The 23,359-nt window shown below is 39.4% G+C and overlaps 1 protein-coding gene across 2 annotated transcripts in view; it reads right to left on the bottom strand.

Annotated features, from left to right (window-relative positions):
- The window catches only part of SNX27 (sorting nexin 27), an 81,034-nt gene extending 57,675 nt beyond the window's left edge, over nucleotides 1–23,359 (bottom strand). The window contains exon 1 of one of the 2 annotated variants that reach the window (XM_059080240.2): nucleotides 22,880–23,359. In XM_059080240.2, the coding sequence (XP_058936223.1) occupies nucleotides 22,880–23,196 (317 nt within the window). In that variant the 5' untranslated portion in view covers nucleotides 23,197–23,359. The remainder of the gene's footprint in view (nucleotides 1–22,879) is intronic. The other variant, XM_067036101.1, reaches the window with a different exon arrangement.

Raw genomic sequence — 23,359 nt, 5'->3', positions numbered from 1 at the left:
GATGGAAATTTGAGCTTTTAAAATTCAGATCAGGTCAGACCAGTGGCCAGAAAAAGTGGCCAGTTCTTTGACCACAGAGCAGGATGATAAAATAGAAGAAAATGGGCTTTGGAGCTAGATCTACATGGGTTCAAATCCTGGCCCTGCCAGAACTGGTCTTAAGTCATTTATCCTTTCTTAGCATTGCTTTCCACGTCTATAAAAGAGAGACAGTAATAAGTCCCTAACAGAGTCGTTGTGAAGATTAATGTAATAAAACATGTAACTTGGAGCTTTCCTGGTGGCACAGTGGTTGAGAGTCCGCCTGCCGATGCAGGGGACACGGGTTTGTGCCCCGGTCTGGGAGGATCCCACATGCCGCGGAGCGGCCGGGCCTGTGAGCCATGGCCGCTGAGCCTGTGCGTCCGGAGCCTGTGCTCCACAACGGGAGAGACCACAACAAATGAGAGGCCCGTGTACCATAAAAAAACAAACAAACAAACAAACAAAAACATGTAACTTGCCAAGATCAATGCCTGAACACTCATATCAGAAAGTATATTAATGAAAGAAGTACTATGTATCTATGGGTTATGAAGAGATTTTGGTTAAAGAATAAATGGAAACCTAAAGTTAGGGATTGGTAAACCATTTCATCTGAATATTTGACCTAATTACTAGTTCTGGGAAAATATTTTGATGGTAGAATAAATAAAATTGAAAAGGCAAAAGTTAAAAATCAACATAGAGAATTTGATCTATCCCTAGGAATCTTAGCTTAACTCACGAATATCCTTGTTAATTTTTTTTTTTTTAACAAAGTGAGGAAAACTAATACTGTAGAGACTGAAGTAAACATCTTGGATACTAAAACATGATTTTTATGTTAGTACAATCAATTTTATGAGATGAGCATTTGTGAAAAAAGTTTAAGAACTGATGCTCAAATCTTATTTTTCAGCTCCCTAATTTTTCCTAATTTTAAAGGATTTTTAATCTGGACTACTCTGTCGATAGGCTTGGGAGCGGGCGGCGGTCAGTGAACCCCTACAGAATTTGTATGTAAAATTGTATTTGTCTACATATATGCATTTTTTTCTGGGAAGAGGGCCCACGGCTTTCATCAGCTTCAAAAAAGGAGTATGTAATCTCCAGAAAGGTTAAAAACTATTGTTTTCAATGCATACCTCCACCCATTCAGTTTTCAAGTTAGAATACACTGTTCCTTGGGTCACTCACAGAAATAAGCCCTGAAAATCAGCAAACTTAAGTGAGGCCTACTCCAAAAGCAGCCAGGGAGCAAGGAAGCTTGCTTAGGTTTCACTTCTTTAAGAGTAAGACCAAGCTTCAAATTGGCTATCATCCCAAAAACCCTCTTAAAAAAACCCAAAATAACAACAAAAACAGGAAAGAACTACCAGTGTCATATTCTAAACACACTTGCTAATACTTATCTGGTTCAATTAGAGAAGGAATGCTATACATTCCACAATTTAATACAAGCTGGAAATTCCTTCATTCTTCAGAGAATTAAATGGGTTAGTAAAACCCCAGGATGCCTGATTTCAAAAAGGGCCCTCCCTCCTCAAGAATTAAGAGACCTTCATAGTCATACAAATGTTTATATGATATCCCCTTTTCCACAAGAATGCTACTATACCAGGCTCATATTAGGTGTGGCCCAATTTGGCTGATTCTGAAGACATAAATGAATGTAAACTATAAATTCTGCAGAAAGGGAACCTTCAGCACTACAGACTTCTGGTTCAAAGCATGGGTTTTGGAGTCAGAGAGACTTCCGTTTGAATACCAGTTGTGCCATTTAAGAGATGAGACATTTGGCAAATGATTCAATCTCATTAAGCCTCAATTTCTTAACTCATAAAATGGGGCTAATAATATAACAGAGTTGTTTTAAGACCTCAAATGAGATAAAGCTCTAGAATACAGTAATCACTCAATAAAAGGTAGTTATTCACGTGACAGTATTTCTATCAGCTGGGCAAGCAGGTTGGTAGTATTTTGGCCTCCTGATGATACAAACAAACCCTTTCTACGACCAATTTCCCTTGCTTTTCTTTTGTCTTTGTAACATAATCTAGATGGAATTCATTTGAAAATAAATGACTGAGCTCTCAACCAATGATAATAGGAAATACAAGACAGTCAACTTCAAAAGAGAACTACTGCATCAGAGAACCACTAAGTCCTATACCACACAAAAGTAACTACTGCCCAGTAGGCTCTACGCATTAATGCTTTTTCTACAAAGAAAGGCTTAAACACTCCATCAAAAATTTTCAACAGATATGTGATTAAACAAATACAGTAAAATGTTAATCATAGAATCTAGGTGGTAAATGGGTATTCTCGTGCAATTCCTTCAACTTTTCTGTATGTTTGAAATTTTTCAAAATAAAATGCGAAGAGGGCTTCCCTGGTGGCGCAGTGGTTAAGAATCCGTCCGCCAATGCAGGGGACAAGGGTTCAAGCCCTGGTGCTGGAAGTTCCCACATGCCGCGGAGCAACGAAGCCCATGCGCCACAACTACTGAGCCTACACTCTAGAGCCCGCGAGCCACAACTATGGAAGCCTGCGTGCCTAGAGCCCATACTCCGCAACAAGAAAAGACAACACAATGAGAAGCCCACGCACCGCAACAAAGAGTAGCCCGTGCTCGCCACACCTAGAGAAAGCACGCACGCAGCAAGGAAGACCCAACGCAGCCAAAAATAAATAAATAAAATTAATTAATTAATTAAAAAATAAATAAAATGTGGAGGGGAAAAAAGAAGGCAACCAAAAAATCTAACCATCCACAACTAAGACCAAAATTTAGTTTCCTTAGGCAACTATGCTACCCAATTACTTTGTGTCTTCAGCATTGTAAAGATACACTTGATAATTTTAATAAAATGCCCCTCATTTTTTACATAAGACCAAAATTTGACCCCACTGGAGAGGCCTTTTAGCTAGCTAATGGGAGTGGCTTTAAGTAAGACTTTTATTCAACTAAAGTTAGCCAGCTGAGGAAACTGCAAAGCTAATATAAACACTCCCAAAAAAGCAGGGAAGGGCTTCCCTGGTGGTTCAGTGGTTGAGAATCCGCCTGCCGATGCAGGGGACACGGGTTCGTGCCCCGGTCCGGGAAGATCCCACATGCCGCAGAGCAGCTGGGCCCGTGAGCCATGGCTGCTAAGCCTGTGCATCCGGAGCCTGTGCTCCGCAACGGGAGAGGCCACAATAGTGAGAGGCCCGTGTACCACATTAAAAAAAAAAAAAAAAAAAAAAGCAGGGAAATAAAAGTTCTAAATAGTCAGGATTTGTATACTGTTTATGAAGGAACCTGTATATAATGAAACTAGGCATGGATGGAAATATGACACATTCAATCACTATACGTGCCACAGGAAGGAGCCATTCTATGTGGTAAGCAGAATATTATTTTGACCCCCTGTGACATGCAGGAAAGTAATTAAAGTGTAGTTAGTCCCCCAGAGGCAGCCTGTAAAAAACAGACAATAAAGTCCTATAACTGCAAGCAGTAGGAGACACTTCCCAATTCCGTAGGTTAAAACACAACGGCTACATGTTCACAGAAAGGTTAAAATAAAAAAAGTTTTGGGCGTCCCTGGTGGCGCAGTGGTTGAGAGTCCGCCTGCTGATGCAGGGGACGCGGGTTCGTGTCCCGGTCCGGGAAGATCCCACGTGCCGCGGAGCGGCTGGGCCCGTGAGCCATGGCCGCTGAGCCTGCGCGTCTGGAGCCTGTGCTCCGCAGCGGGAGAGGCCACAACAGTGAGAGGCCCGCATACCGGATTAAAAAATAATAATAATAAAAAAAAAAAAAAAAAAGTTTTGCCAAGGATGTGGAAGAGATGGAATTCTCATGCATTGCTGATGGAAGCATAAAGCAAAAACAACCTTGCAGTTTCTTATAATGTGAAACATAAACACATTTACTATATGACCTAGCAATTCCACTCCTACATATCTACCCAAGAGAAATGAAAACATGGCCATACAAACAATTATAGTTAAACGTTCATTGAAGCTTTATTCATCATAGTCCAAAACTGAAAACAGCCAAATGTCTATCAAGAGGTAAACAGATAAACTGTGGCACATTCATGCCACAGAGTATTACTCAGCAATAAAAAGGACCAAACTACTGATGTCCACAATATGGATGAATCTCAAAACTACACTGAGCAAAGAAGACAGAGAAGAGTCTGTTTGATTTGATTTCATTTATTTGAAGTTCAGAATAGACAAAACTATTCTACAGTGATAATTATCAGATCAGTGGTTGTCTGTCAGGGAGGGGGCAGGGGGTACAACAGACACAAGGAAGCTTTCTGAAGTAATATATGTGCTCTATATCTTGATTGGGGTGGTAGTTAAATGGATCTGTATTTTTCTCAGATTTAAAACTCTCAAAATGTGTGCATTTGACTGTATGTAAATTAAACCTCAATAAAGCTGATTTTAAAATAAAATTATATAATATCCTCATTTATAAATGTAAAATAGTAGTCCATCATCAGAGTGAAACAGCACCTATTCTTTTAGATTACTCTGAATTTTTTTTTGCTGTTATTGACAATGTTGTTATGAAGATCCTAATAGATGAATCTCTACACATATCTGCAGTACAAAACTGTTTAATGGATAAAACACACCCTTTTTCCTCCACCTCCCATATCTTTGTGGAAAATAAGCTAAGCCTTCAATACTTTCACGTCTTACAAGCCTATTTCAACAAAATAATGAAGAGAAAATTAAGCCAGAGCTAGTTTTACCCCTACTACTGCTCTGGCCTTTTGTCTTAACCTCCTAAAAACAACAGGACACATATTTCAAGCCTAGTGTAGTTAAGAACGTCAGCAACAGATGATTATAAAGTCAAGCCAGAGATCAACAGCATCTCTGTCTAGTTTATTAAAGCCATAATGTGAGAAACATCAAACTCACTCAACACTTGATTAATACTATTATATTACATTATAAATATAATTGATCTTTTTTAGGAGTCCTAGAATTCCCTTGTTAGATTTTTAAGCATTCAAGGCTATAAAGCATTTTCTTCTCACAGAGTATTTGAAAAAGAATTTGTCTAGCCAAATAGCTAACATTAGAAAAACTTTTAATGACATTGAAGTACATCAAGCAAATGAACTTACAACTCAAAAAATATTTATGAAGACTATATGCAAACATGGAAAAGTCCTTTAGTATGTAAAATGCAAAAAACAAAAAAGACTATAAATATCGTTTGAGGTTTTTTGCATTTAAAATATAAAAATATCGTCCATTGTGATCTTATGAGCACATAAGATATTTCTGTCCCCAAATAGACACAGTATGTAAACTATGAAAATAGCTAAGTTAGGGTAACTATGGAACTATGGGTAATTTTTTAAATTTAACATAGCTTTTCTATCTTTTCAATTACACAAAGCTTTTTAAACAAACTCCCTATCTTCTCTGCAATATATTTTCTTGGAAACTGGGTGAAGACCTTACAAGTTGGAGAAAAACAGTCCCCTGACTCATCAAAAGAACGACACTTCCTTTGACTTTTCACTGGTTCATTGCCCAGTTGTTGAGGACATCTATACTAGACACTATATAAAAACAAGGAACTACTCTACTGAAATGTAAAGACATGTCCTTTTAAATTTTTCAGTTAAATCATCTGGCTGGCTTAGGTTGACTCCTTTTCATCCACCTCTGCCTCTTTGCTATCTAACTTAGGCAAACAATCAAGTCACATAACTGACTAATTGTCTTAGCAATCATGCTGTACTTTGCCCTTACACTCTGGAGATAAGGGATTCAGACATGCATAAGCAATAAAGATAGCCAAAGGAAGTCAAGCTTGATCGTGTCTGTACCAAAGTACAATGCCAGAACACTAAACATCAAGAACTTTTTGGAATTTTGTTTCAGAAATAATAACATTTTAGAACACCTAATTTACTGACAGGACAAGAGAAGTACAACTAGAGAAAGTAAATGGTCAAAGGTTCCTAAAATGCTTGCGTTTTTTCTAATAAACCATCTGGTTAACAATTTTAAAAGCACAAAACTATTATCTCAATTACTCTTAATGTTAACTTATGTGGAAAATGAGACGATGACTACATAAACAGGTAAAATCCTTCCGGAAAGCAATTTCACTGGTAATATGCATCTAAAGTCATAAAAATGTTCATGTTCTTTCAACCCAAAATGGCCTGAGAATTTATTCTAAGGAAATCATCAAAACATGAGCTCCATGAGGGCAAGAACTTTACAGTGGCATGTAGACCATTCTCAAGTATTTGTTGAAAGAAATGAAATAATCCTGAACACAGAAAAAGCAAGGTACAAGTATGTTCATTATTTAGGTTGTTTCCAAATTTCTGTTCTTATAAAAAGTCAGCAATAAGGGGAAATGAATGGTAAAGAAAATTATAGCAAAACAATTTAACTATAAAGCAATCATTTAAAATTGTAAATATGAAGAACAAAATAATCTATAAATATGTTTGAGCCAATGTTATATTAAGAAGTGGATTATAAAAATGCAACTTCTAAAAGGTAACACAGGAGAAAATCTAGTGATGGGTATGATGGGTATAACAATGAGATTTTAGACAACAAAAATGTGATCTATGAAAGACAAAATTGCTAAGATGAATTTTATAAAAATTAAAAACTTCTGCTCTGTGAAAGACTCTGTTAAGAAAAACAAGTCACAGACTGGGAAAAAATATTTGGAAAACATTTGATAAAGGACTTGTATACAAAATATAAAAGAACCTTAAAACTTAAAACTCAACAATAAGAAAACAAGCCAGTTAAAAATGGGCAGGGACTTCCCTGGTGGTCCAGTGGTTAAGACTGCGCTCCCAATGTAGGGGGCCCGGGTTCTATACCTGGTCAGGGAACTAAGATCCCACATACCACAACTAAGCCCGAGTTCTGCAACTACTGAGCCTGTGCACTCTAGAGCCCATGAGCCTCAACTAGAGAAGCCCATGTGCCACAAGGAAGACCCAACGCAGCCTAAATAAATAGACAAATTTTTTTAAATGGGCAAAAGATCTGAACAGATACCTCTTAAAGAAGAAATACAGACAGTAAATAAGCATATAAAAGTTACCCAACATCATTCATCATTGGAGAACTGCAAATACCATTAAATACCTATTTGATTGGTTAAAAAAAACACAATAATATCAAATGCTGGTGAAGATGTGGAGCAACAGCAATTCATTCAATGGTAGAGCCACTTTGCAAGACAGTTTGACAGTTTCTTAAAAAGCTAAACATAGTCTTACCATAATATCCAGCAATCACACTCCTAGGTATTTACCCAATTGAGTTGACAACTTATATTCACACAAAAACCTGCACACAGATGTTTATAGCAGCTTTATTCATAATTGCCAAAAACTGGAAGCAACCAAGATGTCCTTTATAAGTGAATGGATAAACAAAACTGGTACATCTAGATAATGGAATATTACTCAGCTATAAAAAGAAATGAGCTCTCAAGACACAAAAAGACATATGGGAATCTTAAATGCATATTGCTAAGGGAAAGAAGCCAATCTGAAAAGGCTACACATTGTATGACTCCAATTAATTATATGACATTCCAGAAAAGGCAAAGATCAGTGTGCTGCCAGGGGCTTGGAGGGACGGGAGGGATGAATAAGTGAAGCACAGGGGATTTTTAGGGCAGTGAAACTATTCCATATGATACTGTAACACTGCATACATGATAGGATGCACTTGTCAAAACCTACAGAACTTTACCACACAAAGAGTAAACCTTAATATTTGCAACTTTTTCTTAAATCAGTAGGTTCAGAGAATTCCAGGCTATAACAAGAGAATCTAACTCCATTTCAAATCTATTTCAAAAAACCTCATGGAAGCATATAGGGGGGAAAAGGTACAGACCTAAGTAACTGGAAATGAATGAATTCTGTAAGATTAAAGGCCAAAGGGACTGCACATAAGTACTGTATTCTAGTCAATAAAGTTGTTTCCCACAGGGGTACAGGTTAACAAATCTGGAATTAGTACACATGTATACTGGAATTGAAAAATTAAATAAATGGTGGATGTAGGGAGCCAAGTGTCTCACTGTTGGAGTGGAAATGTACAAATCAGCAAGGGGAGGGGGATAAATCATCCATATGGTAATGAAGAAAAGCTAGAGACATCAGTAAGAACTCATGTTTAACTTAATATAGATACAAATGGTTACATATAGAAATATTTATACATATATGTATATACAGGGATTAATAAACACACATATATTTCTTTGCTCTGAGGGCCTGAAAGAAAGTACACCCTCTTAGCAAGAACCATACCTAATGCCTAGATCTTGGTTTCTAATAACATTCTCCAGTAAAAAGAACCAGTGCCTCTTGGAGAAATGGCTGATTCTAGGACTGGGGCAGGAAACACATAAGATGAGCCTGGAGCACTGTGTAGTACCAGAAAGTAAGGAAATGCTCAAAAACAAAACAAAACAAAAAAAACACACATTGATGAGAGTATAGTAAAAGGGCACAGAAGCCAACTGAAAGAGCTACCAATGGCTGATTCTGGAACAACTGGAGCAACAAAATTAAGTTGCAGTATCAGATTATACAACCCAAAGTATAAAATAAATATCCATGAGCCCATATTGATATAAATAAATGACAGAATAAATTAATACACAGGGGAGAAGAGACATTCTTCTCCTATGCAGAATTCCAAATAAATTATACAGTTACTACATACTAAAGGAGAAAAGCATAACTTCCCACTCCTTAACTGTGGGCTACATACAGTGACTCCTATCCAAAGGGTACACTATGAAGAGCGGGGAGAGGAGGAGGAGAATAACTTTAAAGTAGAGAAACCTGGCAAATACTACTTTAGCCAGATGATCAAGGTCAATATCAACAGTCATAAATCATGATGATAGTATGTACCGTTGATATGAACTGATGAAAATGATACTTTACCTCTGTGACTGTCCTCTCCAAATCACCAAAACTCCAATCTAATCATGAAAAAAAATCAGACAAATTCTAATAGTCAGGCATACTATACCTGACCAGTACTCCTCAAAAGTGTCAAGGTCATCAAAAACAGGAAAGACTGAGAAAATGTCACAGCCAATATGAGTCTAAGGAGACATGACAACTAAATGTAACGTGGTTTCTTCGACGGGATCCCGGAATAGAAACACATCAGGTAAAAACTAATGAAATCAGGATAAACTATCGGTTTCAGTTGGTAATAATGGATCAACATTGGTTCATTTATTTTAACAAATGTTAAACATTTAATAAATAACCATACTTATATAAGAGGAGAAACTGTATGGTGGGAGTGGGGGTTGTATATATGGAAACTCTACACTATTTGTTCAATTTTTCCGTAAATCTAAAACTATTCTAGAAAATGGTCTATTAATTCTAAAACTTAGATCACAAATTATATGTAACAGTATGACTTCATAACAAATACATTAAAAAAGTACAGCCAATGGCTTCCCTGGTGGCACAGTGGTTGAGAGTCCACCTGCTGATGCAGGGGACACGGGTTCGTGCCCCGGTCCGGGAGGACCCCACATACCCCGGAGCAGCTGGGCCCGTAAGCCATGGCCGCTGGGCCTGCGCATCCAGAGCCTGTGCTCCACAACGGGAGAGGCCACAACAGTGAGAGGCCTGCGTACCACAAAAAAAAAAAAAAAAAAAAAAAAAAAAAGAAGACAGCCAAAATACAAAAAAGTAGTCGTGTTAGGATGGTAAGATGATGGGTGATTTTTTTCCCTTAGTCTCCAAATTTTCTAACATTACTAACACATTACTTTTATAATTTAAAAAATGAATTTTATACCACTAAACACCTACTAGAATGACCAAAATCCAAAACACTGACAACACCAAATGCTGACGAGGATATGGCTTAACAGGAACTCTCATTCACTGCTGGTGGAAATGCAAAAGGGTATACTTTGGAAGACAGTTTGGTGGCTTCTTATAAAAATAACATACTCTTACCACCTGGATCCAGCAATTACACTCTTTGGAGTCAAAAACTTTTGTCCACACAAAAACCTGCACACAGATGTTTATAAGCAGCTTTATTCATAATTACCAAAACTTGGTAGCAACCAAGATGTCCTTCAGTTGAGGAATGGATAAACTGTGGTAGATCCAGAAGACAATGGAATATTATTCATCACTAAAAAGAAATGAGCTATCAAGCCATAAAAAGACAAGAAGGACACTTAAATGTATATTACGAGGTGAAAAAAGACAAGGCTACATACTATATGATTCCAACTGTATTATAATCTGGAAGAGGCAAAACTATGGAGACAGTAAAAAGATCAGTAGTTGCCAGGGCTTAGGGGGAGAGAGGAATGAATTAGCAGAGAACAGAGGATTTTTAGGGCAGTGAAACTACTCTGTATACTACAATGGCAGATACTGTTATTACAAATTGTCCAAACATATAGAATATACAACACCAAGAGTGAACCCTAAAATAAACTATGGACTTTAAGTGACAATGATGTGTCAACGTAGGCTCATCAATTCTAACAAATGTACCTCTTTGGTGGGGGATGTTTATAATGGTGGAGGCTATGCATTCTATGGAGAGCCCTAATTCACAAAACCTTACCAAAGCCTTTTTTAAGTATCAAAAGCAAAATTCAATATTTATACCAATATTTTAAAGCACCTACATCCAAAAATTTAATGCTGGGCAAAAGAGAGTACTAATAACAATAAAGTATGGTCCTGGCAGGGTTGAGAAACTGAGAGGTATGTCAATCAGCATCTAGTCTTCCCAAAGAGGGAAAAAAGAATAAATAACTTGTCAAATAAGCTGCTCACCATCACTGGGACTTTTTACCCTTTGCTGGGTGTTCTATTCACAAAGAATGCTGCCTGAGGCAGGAAAAGTACAAATAAGCATCATCTATCTTTCGACCATAATACCTACAGCCACAAGTAACAAGGGTTTACTACTTGGGAAGGAGTAATAGATTCCTCAAACCTTCTAGTTCCAAGGCAATCAGGATACAAATATAATCTACACAGGTAGACTTATTTCTAAATAAATCAATCTTGTCGTTCAATTTTAAAAAAGTATAATAAGGCTTAAGGCTTTAAGGTATTTTAAAAATCAATATAAAATTATAATCAAGCTATTCAGAAGAAAAGTTCATGTTATCTGATAATTACCTGTAAGGCCAATGTAACAACTTGACACCAAGAATAAAAACAAACTTGTTCATTTCCCTCCTAATAAAATACAAAATTCTAGTCTTAGAATTTTAAAACAGCCTCCTATATTAAAATTACTAAGGCTTTGGATCTGTGCTCCACATGGCCAGGACACAACGAGTTTACACCTTTTATCCTAGCAAAATTAATGGGCCCCTTTCATTTTCAAGTGTCTTGGTCTGGACAATAAATTATACAGTCCTCCTAGTTTTAGTACATTTTGTGTCTGGAAGACTCCTGTGAATATGCACATAGTCTCTAGGCACTTGCATTACTAGTATAGATAACTAAGGGCAGAAAAGTACTTATGGCAGCTTGGAGGAATTGCTCTAAACTTGTTCATCCCATTGTGGTGAGGCAGGATGGGGGAGGTTAGGGAGGAGGAATGAGAATCAGGTCAACTGGGCTTAAGAAATAACCTAAGGCTGCCGCTTTCTCCACCAAACCGAAAATTCCTTAGTGCAAAGACTACATGTCATTCAGCTTCCTATCCCCAGTGTCTAATATTGTATGTGTCATATAGTAAGCACTCATTAAAAGTTTTCCCTGAGTGAATGAAAAAAAATTATAAGATTAGCACATAAACTCAATACTGGTTTTCCTTTATGCACTTCCATAATTTCAGTCCTTATTTTTAACTTTTATACTGGTTTCACTATTTAGAGGGAAGTACTAAAAATATTATGCAAGCTCTACATTTTTCAAGCCTTAGTATTAGTGATCATTTTGTTTTCTATTATGGGTAGCAATAAAAATAATGGTTAAGAGTAAAATATGACATTCAATTGTGTAAGCAATTCCAAAGTGAGGCTGTGTTTTCTTTTACTGAAATATACTGAAAATAAAAGTTAATTGTTTTTATTAATTTTTTAAAAAATAAACACTGATTCCAAGGATAGCAAAATGAGGTAAGAAGAAGGAATAAGAAATAAACATGTTGACATTTAAAAAGCAGCCTTTATTTTATGTTAATTCTGGGAATAATCTATTATAATTATATTGTTTCATCTCATAAAAACTAAATGCACCACACTTAGTTAAAAAATTTAAGCACAGTGGGTTTCCTCACACGACAGAGGCTAAAGTATTACCAGTAAAGTCTTAAAGAAATTTCCAATACTAAAGCTATAAAAGTATACATTTATCTTGTTTGGATAAGATTTTTTTGTTTGCTTACTTTTCAACTTTTGTCTTTAAAAACTTGATCAGGGGCTTCCCTGGTGGCGCAGTGGTTGCGAGTCCGCCTGCCGATGCAGGGAACGCGCAGGTTCGTGCCCCGGTCCGGGAGGATCCCGCATGCCGCCGCGGAGCGGCTGGGCCCGTGAGCCATGACCGCTGGGCCTGTGCTCCGTGGCGGGAGAGGCCACAGCGGTGAGAGGCGCGCGTACCACAAAAAAAAAAGAAACCAAAACAAAACAAAAAAGAACCAAAAACTTGATCAGCATATAACAACTCTATGGTTCAATTTAAATGTAAAGCTGGATGTGAAAATAGGTTACTTCTTCACCCTGCCGGATAATGAATGCTAGATAAAGGTTAAGAAAGTTGCTAATAGCCATAATGGTTTCCCTAACCTGACTGACTAACTCATTCTCCTCCAATCTACCCTATTTCTCAGGCCCCCTCGATCAGGTATTCACCAGCAAAACAAACAATCAGTCCTAAAGCATTTCTCAGCATCAGCTCAGGCTTTGAGCTCTGCTATAATTTGAACCATTGCCTAAATGGCCAATTTAAATGCAACTCCCCAATGTTTTTAGTTTGGTGTACAGTGAAAGTTAATTAAAGAATAAAATCTACTTGCTTTATCAACAACCTTAGTTTGCAAGTCAGGTAAATTATCAAAGAAGGAATCTTAATATTTTAAAGTTCTATTTCACTACTATTTCTGAATTACCACATAATGCAATTAAAAACATGATTCCTCATGTGATCTAATAAGTCTGTTCTGCAGTGACAAACTGCACCCTGAATCCCAACACCCATTTCCTAAATATTCAATTAGTCTCCAGAGGTACTGTATTTGAGTGTGAGGAGAAATGTAAATCACTACTACTGAAAAAACAGTTCAAAATACCTTCATCTATGTAAAAAGCCCTTAGAAATGAATAACGAGAGATACTTTTTAAGTGATATGGCCCTTCAGCAATCAAATACCATCCTTTAACCCAAATTAAATTTGCACAGTTTCTTTTGGAAGCTGAGGAACAAAGACTACAGTAGAGTTTTTGTAAGTTGTAGTCTATTCCAGCATACTGAATAAGAAGAAAGTTACAGTAAGACCTTTTCCAAATCAGCAACATAAAGGATAATTTGGTAGGCCAGGGAAATCTAAAATAATCTATTAGCACACAATTCAGAAAGGGAAATTTTAGTGTCACATTTCCTTGGATTCAAAACACCAGGTAGAGAGAACAAAACTCATTGTCGTTTCTAAGAAAAGAGATGCAAGTTACGTACCTTGAGAAAACAGATCCAAAAAATAGTTTTTAACCCTACCAGAATCAAAATGATCATAATTTTGGGTAAAAAGAATTAAGTAACCTGCATGGTACATTCAGTAGACAAACTACACACTTTATAAATTACAAACTTTATCATGATAAAACTGATCAGCAAAAGAAGTGGAAGAAGTTTCCAAAACTTTCACAGAGGTCATCACATCTCCAAATATTAAGTTAATCAATCTCCCAATTTTCAAAACATACTAAATAAATATAACTAAAACTAGATAGGCCCACAGATATAAAAGTACTGTCAGGGGCAGGGGGTTGGAGGGGAGAGAGACAGCTTCCTGGTTAATCGCACTGAATAGTTCTGTAAGAGTAATCAGCCTCTTCAAAGCAGCTGGGAGAAAATCCACACAAGCAGCTGACTCTGCAGACTGCTCTGTACTTTTCCAAAGAGAAGTAAACTAATTACTTGTGCTTCAAGTCCACAGAGTACATAGACCTGTCATTCTAGTCTTGCTCTGAGGTCTGACACAAGAATCTGCAATTTCAGATAGCTTAAGCAAAAACTATTTTTTTAAAAGATGTTTTCATAACAACGGAAGTTCATTAAAGGAAGTACACATAAGAGTACTCAAATGCAGTACCTTACTCTGCAACTTTAATACCTTGTAGATAGGTGTATTTCCTCAACTCTATGAAAACCTTATTAGTTAGCAGGGAGCAATAAATAATAAACAAAAGAGACTACACACATACTACCTAGCATTTGACTGATACCATATCACAAAATCGAATTCTGAAGTACCCCTCACATTACTGACAGGAGGAATTCACTGTATGGTCACCACCAATTCTTAAACTTATCTGGGGCTTCCCTGGTGGCGCAGTGGTTAAGAATCCACCTGCCAATGCAGGGGACACGAGTTCAATCCCTGGTCCAGAAAGATACCACATGCCGCGGAGCAACTAAGCCCGTGTACCACAACTACTAAGCCTGCACTCTAGAGCCCATGATCCACAACTACTGAGCCGGCGTGCTGCGACTACTGAAGCCCACGCACCTAGAGCCCGTGCTCCGAAACAAGAGAAGCCACCGCAATGAGAAGCCTGCACACCACAACGAAGACTAGCCCCCCACTCACCACAACTAGAGAAAGCCCACGCGCAACAACAAAGATCCAACACAGCCAAATAAATAAATAACCTTATTTGAAGGATCTTTGTAAGAATTTTCATTTTGAAGGTAGACTGCAGGTATAAATCTTCGTACTATACATATTAAGTTCCCCGTCTGTCTTCAGTCCCACTCAACTCCCAGCAACATGCTGTATGCAAATAAAAGATTTAAACTAAAGGAGGCATCTTCAAATCAGAGGAGTACAGCTAAAACAGAACATCTGTAGGGCAGAGCACAAGTGGACCTACAGCATATAGGGTCAAACTTATCAACTGTAAACACAATAGTAAGTACCGTCAATATAAAACATAAGAGAAAGAGAAACAGGTATTTGAGAAGCTGAACTGTGCTGTGAGTAAAATACATATACAAATTAAAGGCAACCAGCTCCTCACCAGCTGCTCCCAGCTCTGGGCATTAGAGCTTAGTTGTCTTTAGTTCCCTTCTTTATATAGTACAAGACAGCCCAAGAGAGTAGATGCTCTGAAATTCTTCTAACAGTGATTTTCCTCTTTGGCCTTGGAAATGTTATTCAACCTCTTCAGGTAAATAATTAAATAAAAACTAAATTCTCGGGCTTCCCTGGTGGCGCAGTGGTTAAGAGTCCGCCTGTCAATGCAGGGGACACAGGTTCATACCCCGATCCGGGAAGATCCCACATGACACAGAGAGGCTGGGCCTGTGAGCCATGGCTGCTGATCCTGTGTGTCCAGAGCCTGTGCTCTGCAACGGGAGAGACCACGGCAATGAGAGGCCCGCGTACAGCAAAAAAAAAAAAAAAAAAAAAAAAAAAAAAAAACCTAAATTCTCAGGGAGTCCTGGGTATTAATGCACATACAACGATATTCTGTCCTCAAAAACAGAATAAAATCCAAACTTTTTAGCACGGCAACCAAAACCCCATTTGATCTAACCTGAAGCACAGGTGTCTATAAACAAACAGCAACTTTAGATTCCTTGTTATCCTAAGATCCTCCCTTTGGTCACACAGTTACCTCAGCCTATAAAATCCTTCCCCCTCTTCTGCCTACTAAAATTACACCTGTCCTTCAACCACAGTTTAAAAGCCTTCTATGACCTATCCACCCACCAATCTTCCAATCTTCTCAAGCATATTCACTCTTCTTACCTCTAAACTCCATTGTGTTTTTCATTTATCTCCATTATTTCATTTTGCTTTACATACAGTAAGTTGTTTACATGCACCTTCCCCACTGCAGTGTAAGTTTCCCAAGGGCAGGGATGCAGGGACTCTGTGACTCATACAAGCCTAACAGTACTTTACACATAGTTTGTGCTTAATTGTGGTACCAGGCTGAACATGAGGTGATATTAGCCAACATCATAAAACTGATACCTTAAATCACTGTTTTTCAAATAGTGGATTACAACCTAATGAGTCATGAAATTAATGCAGTGGGCCACCATCAGCATTCAAAAAACAAAACAAAAAACCCAAAATACTGACGGACTAAAAAATACCAGAGTGCATGATACTAGTAAACACAGTTTTGTGAAACTTGTTTCAGGTGGTTTTATTTTTAACTGGGTGTAATATAAAATCTATGAGTTTCAATTTTTTTTTAAATGGTTTTAAACTGCCTAAATTTTTTTTTCCAAAGGTGGGCCTGGAATTGCACCACCCATACACTGGCTCTTACTAGACTGCCTAAGTGAAGCACAGAAACCATCTCTATAGCTTACAGTCGAAGAACAGAATGACCCTAACCGGCGCTAACCTAAACCACTACAATATCCTTTGTGCCAGCAATGTCAGCATCTAATAAATGAACTTAACACAGATCATGCTCCCAAAGCACCGTAGAGTGATCATAAATCGTAAATGTTTGCTTGTCAACTGAGAGTCTCTTTGCTTATCTACCAGATCATAAGAATTATTCCCAACGGGACTTATCTGAAAAAACAATTATCCTTTAGAGCATGGTAATAAACCCTCTCCTGAAACAAACTGGAAAAGTGGTGGCTGGAAAAAGAATTGTTCTTCACAGTAACTTATATGACCCAAACAAATCTTCACGTTACTAACAAAAAATCTTTTCGTGGTCACAGCAATGTTGCAGAAAACATTTCTGTGGGGAAGATAATGCTATTTTCAAATTTAGTTTTATTATTTTGCCGCCACCACTACCTATGGAATTAAAACTATTTCTTGGGGTTGCAATTACGATCTTCATGCTCTCTTCACTGATAACCAATAAAGATAGCAATAAATAAGGACAAAGAATGCCTATTTTGGTCCCCTGTCTTCTACCCAATTTTAACAATAAGAGAGACAGGGTAAATAAAGATATAACACAGTTACATTTCAAAATCATAGAACCAAAGTTCAACTGCCATCCAACTTCATAGGGATATGACTGAATTTTAAGAATTTTAAGTGACTTCAGTCAAGAATAGCTAACTATAACAGTCAAGAATAGCTGAGAAAACAAAGAAATGGAAAATACACTGGATTTAGCTTCCAAAGACCTGGGTTTAATTCTGGTTAACATTCATTAGTGCAACACCCAGTTTCCTCTCTTATGAAATAGGGATAATACTCATTCATTCATACATTCATTCAGCAAGCGTTTATGGAAGAGTACTTTCTATGTGCTGCTAGATATTTAGCTACGGAAACAGCATAGACATAGTCCCTGCCACAAAGGAGCTTATATTTTCCCTATCTCACAAGGTTCTTGTGAAGATCAAATGTAAAAACACTGTGCAAACTGTAACACTATACAAATTGCAAAGCGATATAATAATAACAATTATTATTAACTTGCTCTACCTCTTGACCCTCACCTTTATTACAACAGCTTATCAAGATTCAATAAATAAAGTGTAGATGATTAGATACAACAGTTAGTCCACTATCTACTGAACTGATTCTCCTAAGGGCTGGGATTTCAAGAGCCTAACAAATCACTTTGTTCATATAGTCTTAGCTAATGACTCTCTACATAATCATGACAATAAAATGAACAGAGAATTAAAGGCTTGTAGTTTCACTCCAGGTATGGGGTGGGTATGTTGGCTGCATTACCCACACCTAGCCAGGGAGTAAAAAATAAAGATTTCTAGGCCCCGTGCAAGACCTACTGAATCATAACCTTTAAAGGGTGAGCCTGAGAATCCATACTTTTGACAAGCACACCCAGTGATTCTTACGCTCACTAAAGCTTGAGAATCACTGCCATAAAAACTTCCTTTGATCAACAACCATGATTTCAAACACCATTTCCAAAACCTACCTGGAGAATCTAAGCCAAATAGAATTCACCTACAACTGAGAAAACAGATCCTAAGAAGGTACTTTTTAACTCATAAAAATACTTCGTGTGGCCCCAACCTCTTTTTAGTCAATTTTCAAATTTTCACATAAAATTAAAAAAAAAAAAAAAAAAAAGAATGCCCATGACATATTTATACGTTTTTAAATTAAATTATCACTAAACAAATATATATACACACAAAAACATCTTTTTCTCATGGTTTAACTTTAATACAGAAAAGTTATATTATCTTGTAGCTATCAAGAAGTAAGGTGAGAACTTCCCTGGTGGCGCAGTGGTTAAGAGTCGGCCTGCCGGTGCAGGGGACACATGTTCGTGCCCCGGTTCGGGAAGATCCCACATGCCGCGGAGCGGCTGGGCCCGTGAGCCATGGCTGCTGAGCCTGCGCGTCCGGAGCCTGTGCCCCGCAACGGGAGAGGCCACAACAGTGAGAGGCCCGCGTAAGGGAAAAAAAAAAAAAAAAAAAAAGAAGCCCTGGTCCAGGAAGATCCCACTTGCCACGGAGCAATTAAGCCCGTGAGCCACAACTACTGAGCCTGTGTTCTAGAGCCCACGTGCCACAACTACTGAAGCCCACGCACCTAGAGCTCGTGCTCTGCAACAAGAGAAGCCACTGTAATGAGAAGCCTGCGCTCCACAACGTAGAGTAGCCCCTGCTCGCCTCAACTAGAGCAAGCCCGTCCACAGCAACGAAGACCCAATGCAGCCAAAAATAAAATTAATTAATTAATTAATTATTTTTAAAAAGAAGTAAGGCATATACTCTCTGCCTAGCATAAATATATCATGATATTGAACGCTTACAAGCCAACCTTAGGGTCCATGCTTACTGAAGACCATATTATGCAAATACCAAAGAGACAAAACAAACTAGCCAACAGACAAACCTAATCTCTCAAAAACAGACAGTACAATATCCATATCCACTCACACTTAAACCCTCCTAAGGGCATCTCTCAAGAAATCAATCAAGAGCCCTTGAAACTATCTTAACCTTAAGAAAATCACCTGAAGTCTAATATTACTTCACATGCTATATGATTAGTGCAAAGACATATTTATTTTGGTTCTATTTGTTGAAAGGATCCTTCACTCACTAGTCTACAAGTATACACATCAAAGGGAAGACACTCAATATATGTTACACTGGAAAAATTACAAGGTGGAGACTAACATTGCCATTCAAGAAAACTTTCCATCTGCAGTAAAATTCAGAGCCCAGAAAGCTTGTTCATACTCCAGTACCAAGCCCTGCAACATGACTCTTTCCCTAACCAGTTACAATCTAGTCAGTTTTGAAGGGAGAAAGGACAAACAAAACCATACTGAATTTAATTAATGACTTCTCCAAGATTCAGTCAGGACAAGGCCTTGGTAAGCAGCCTTTAAAGAAATGCACAGAAAATAATGCTCTTTTTTGTCCAAGCTTCTATTCTCGTAAATCTCATCTGTTCTTTCAAACCTCTATCAGTTGTCCAAACTACTGTAATATATGAAAATTGGAATAAAATATAATATGCATATTGGAGGAAAGTGTCTAAAATAGCGAAAAGTCTTAATCAACAATTATCTGTTTAAGGAGGTCCAGACATCCACCTCTAACTCGATACAAACTACATCTACACAATAATAATCTACCTATGCCTACTCTGACCCTACTTGGCACTTCATCAACATGCAAAGCTTACCTGGGACAACAGAGAGGTTAATTTAAGGAACTTGGGTGAGAGACAGAAAAAACTGCCTAAAGAATGCTTTAGGAAAATTAGCATAAACCTAACCAAGATCAAAACAAGTAGCAGATACAGATATCCCTCAAGAACAATGTGTTTGGTCTCTGTTTTCCTCCTCTCACTTGAAAACCTAAGGAAAAGATGTAGACTTTGGAAGAAGGGAAGGGAAGAGAAAGAAACTGTATAGTTGAGGACCCAAACAATTTACCACCTATCTTGGCTCTGTGTTACAACTATCACTATTTTCACTATAGTAGCAGAGAAACTTCAAAGAATTTGGAAATCCAAATACAGTTGGAAGGTGAGAATCCAAAGCCAGGTAGATGTCCAATCATCACAACCTTCCAGAAAAAGGTTCTCTAAGCAAAGAGTGCCCTTTTTGCCCCGCCCACTAAAAGAAAGTTGTCTGCTCATCACCACTAAAATGTAATGTTTTTTCTCTAGAAGAAGAAATGGGCCTAGACTGGAACCTGGGCCTGAGGCAAGTCCTTCTATCTGTCTAGGGAATCATCTGAGGTCTCCTTTACAGTACCTAGTTTATATCTGGACTCTGCTGCAAAAACCACAGTACTCTACTCCAGTAAAGAGTAAATGATTTAGAACTTTATGATAAATTTATAATTTTAAATACATACTTCAGTTTTAAATTTAAAAATAAACAGCTGGATACAAAGTTAACTTCCAAAGGGAAAGGAAAATGACAATTCCAAGAGCTTCTATCAGAAGGAAACATCAGCCACAGATTTTGAGTTATCTAGAAAGAATTAGGTGCCCAGGTACACAGCAAAAGGTCACTACTGCATTCTGTTTTTGAATGCCCTGACACCCAAAAAATTAAGAATATATTGCCAGAGTACCAGAAAAGTCATAGTACATTAACAGAAAAACAGACACATCTATTTACAGGAAGGACAGAGGAAAGGTATAATAGCTTCAAACACTTACTTTGGTGAACTACTCTTTCTTTTGTTTGTTTGTTTCGTTTTTACTTTACGCAGGCCTCTCACTTCTGTGGCCTCTCCCGTTGCGGAGCACAGGCTCCGGACGCACAGGCCCAGCGGCCATGGCTCACGGGCCCAGCCGCTCCACGGCATGTGGGATCCCCGCGGACCCGGGCACGAACCCGTGTCCCCTGCATCATCAGGCGGACTCTCAACCACTGCGCCACCAGGGAAGCCCTGAACTACTCTTTCTTGAGGTGGAAGGTAAGAGGAAACAGAATGAATGGATACCATAAAGTAAGAATGTCAAGGATAAGGGTAAGAGGCATAAGCTGAATAAGAAGGGATAGACTACTCTATAGGTTCTTCAAAATACTTATCCCCGTGAAACCTTGATCAAACCTTGTATAAACCTACTGTTCTACTAGAGGAAAGACTGAAGGTTATGGAAATTATGGTTAAAATAACATGTATAATAATGAGAAAGAGGGAATTCCCTGACAGTCCAGTGGTTAGGACTCTGCGCTTTCACTGCGGTGGGCCTGGGTTCGATCCCTGGTGGAGGAACTAAGATCCCTCAAGCCGCGCGGAGCGGCCAAAAAAAGAGAAAGACTCATGAGGGCAAATCCTAGCACTGAAAGAGAGGGCAAAAGTGTGAAAAAAGAATATACAAGATAGAGTCAGTAAGCAGGAGAGAGATACAGGATTGAAGACTGCTGAGGAGAATGGAGACAATGAGAGCATACACCACCTACCAGTCAATCAGCAATCACTATACAAATCTTAATACAAAGTATAAAAACACAAATGTAACACCTGGATTAAAGGAGTAGGAGGAGGTCTGCAAAGAAACTGCAAGACAGGGCAGCATCCTGCCAGAGCTTTAAGGTATGCGATGAGGAAGTAAGGATGAAGGACTATGAAGCGGGAGGGACTGCAGCAAGGAAAGAGGATGGGTTTCAACATGAAGGAGCCTAAAAAGAGAAAGAAGGGAAAACCACCTCAGAGAGAAAGAATAAAATAAAGTCAAGCATGATATCACAAGAGAACAGACTAGAAGAGAGAATGAAAACGGCATGCCCTGAAAAAGTGGGGAGGTCAAAGATCCAAAAGGGGCTGTAGTTTGAGGGAAGTAGGAGCTAAGGAGAGCTCTACCATAAACCCGACTAAAAAGAAATATGAGTATGGTGCAGGAGTGAAGACAGGGGCCAGAACAGGGATGCTCTCAGAGGGATGTGGTGATGGAGACACTAGATTCAAAATACTGGTGTGATAAGGGGACTACTGTGAAGAGAAACTATCGTGTCAAAGACGACACCACCATCAAAAAAAAAAAAAGCAAGGGTCAGAAAAGAAGGTATTCTCAGAGTATGAATACAAAAAAGAGGGGAGGAAAGGGACACACGGTAGGACAGAAAAATATAGGGAGTGCTTAACCATGAGAGGGTAACTAAGGAAAGAAAAAGGAGTGCAGCGTGGAGGGATGATGCTTCCGGAAGAAAAGTAGGAGCCGATCAAAGGTCCTGCCTATTTGGTTTAGAGGGCAGAAGGGACGGTCCACGGGGGCTAAAAGGAGTGGTGGAGAACAAGAAACTATGATGCTCAAGATGAGAACTTGGGGAGGACACACAGTGGCTGGGTCAGAAAAGGAGATGCTGTCAGTCAGAAGCAGAAAGAGGTTCAACAAGAGGAAAGCAAGGGGCACCGAGGAGCAGAAAGCAGCATGCCAAAGGGGAAGGCAAGGGTGCAAAAAAGAAGCCAAAGCAATGGGGGCAGGGGTAAAAGCAGTAGGGGCGCTGGGACACTGGAGATTACAGGGAGGGTGCGGGGGTCCCAGAAACCCAGGGTGTGGGGAGGTAAAAGGGCCAACCTCCATGGAGGGGCGGGGGGCCGGTTCGGGGGTTGAGGGGAGGTGCGGCCTGAGGGTGACAGGGGTAGAGGGGAAATGCAGGGACAGACAGAGGGGAAGGGGTGGGGCGGTGGGCAACCCCGATACTCACACCTCCAGAATGCGGTCCCCCTTGCGCACCCCGGCCCGGTCGGCCGCCCCCCCGGGCAGCACGGCGCTCACATGCTGCAGCGGCGCGTACAGCTCCCCGTTGATGCTCCGCAGTTGCCCGCCCTCGCTCACTTGGCCCCGCACGTTGAAGCCGTAGCCGGACTCGGACTTGACGATGCGCACGACCCGCGGGCCGCCGCCTCCCCCGCCGCCGTTCCCGGCGCAGTGGAGCCCAGAACCCCCACCGCCGCCGCCGCCGCCACCTCCGTTCCTGTGAGGGGCTGAGGGGTGAATCCCTTCCCCGTCCTCATCCGCCATCTTGCGAGCGAGCAAGCCGTACTCCCACCACCCTACGCCTCCACTCCCTCCGCGCGTGCTCGGCCTTCTCAGCAGCCGCGCGACCCCCGGCGCGCGTCCGCCGACGGCGGGACCCGAGTCCGGCCACGGAGCTGCCGGCGCGGGTAAAGGGGAGACAGGGGGC

Source organism: Kogia breviceps, chromosome 1 (assembly GCF_026419965.1).
Source record: "Kogia breviceps isolate mKogBre1 chromosome 1, mKogBre1 haplotype 1, whole genome shotgun sequence".
NCBI classification, from domain to species: domain Eukaryota; kingdom Metazoa; phylum Chordata; class Mammalia; order Artiodactyla; family Physeteridae; genus Kogia; species Kogia breviceps.
This window is presented reverse-complemented; position numbering and strand designations above follow the sequence as displayed.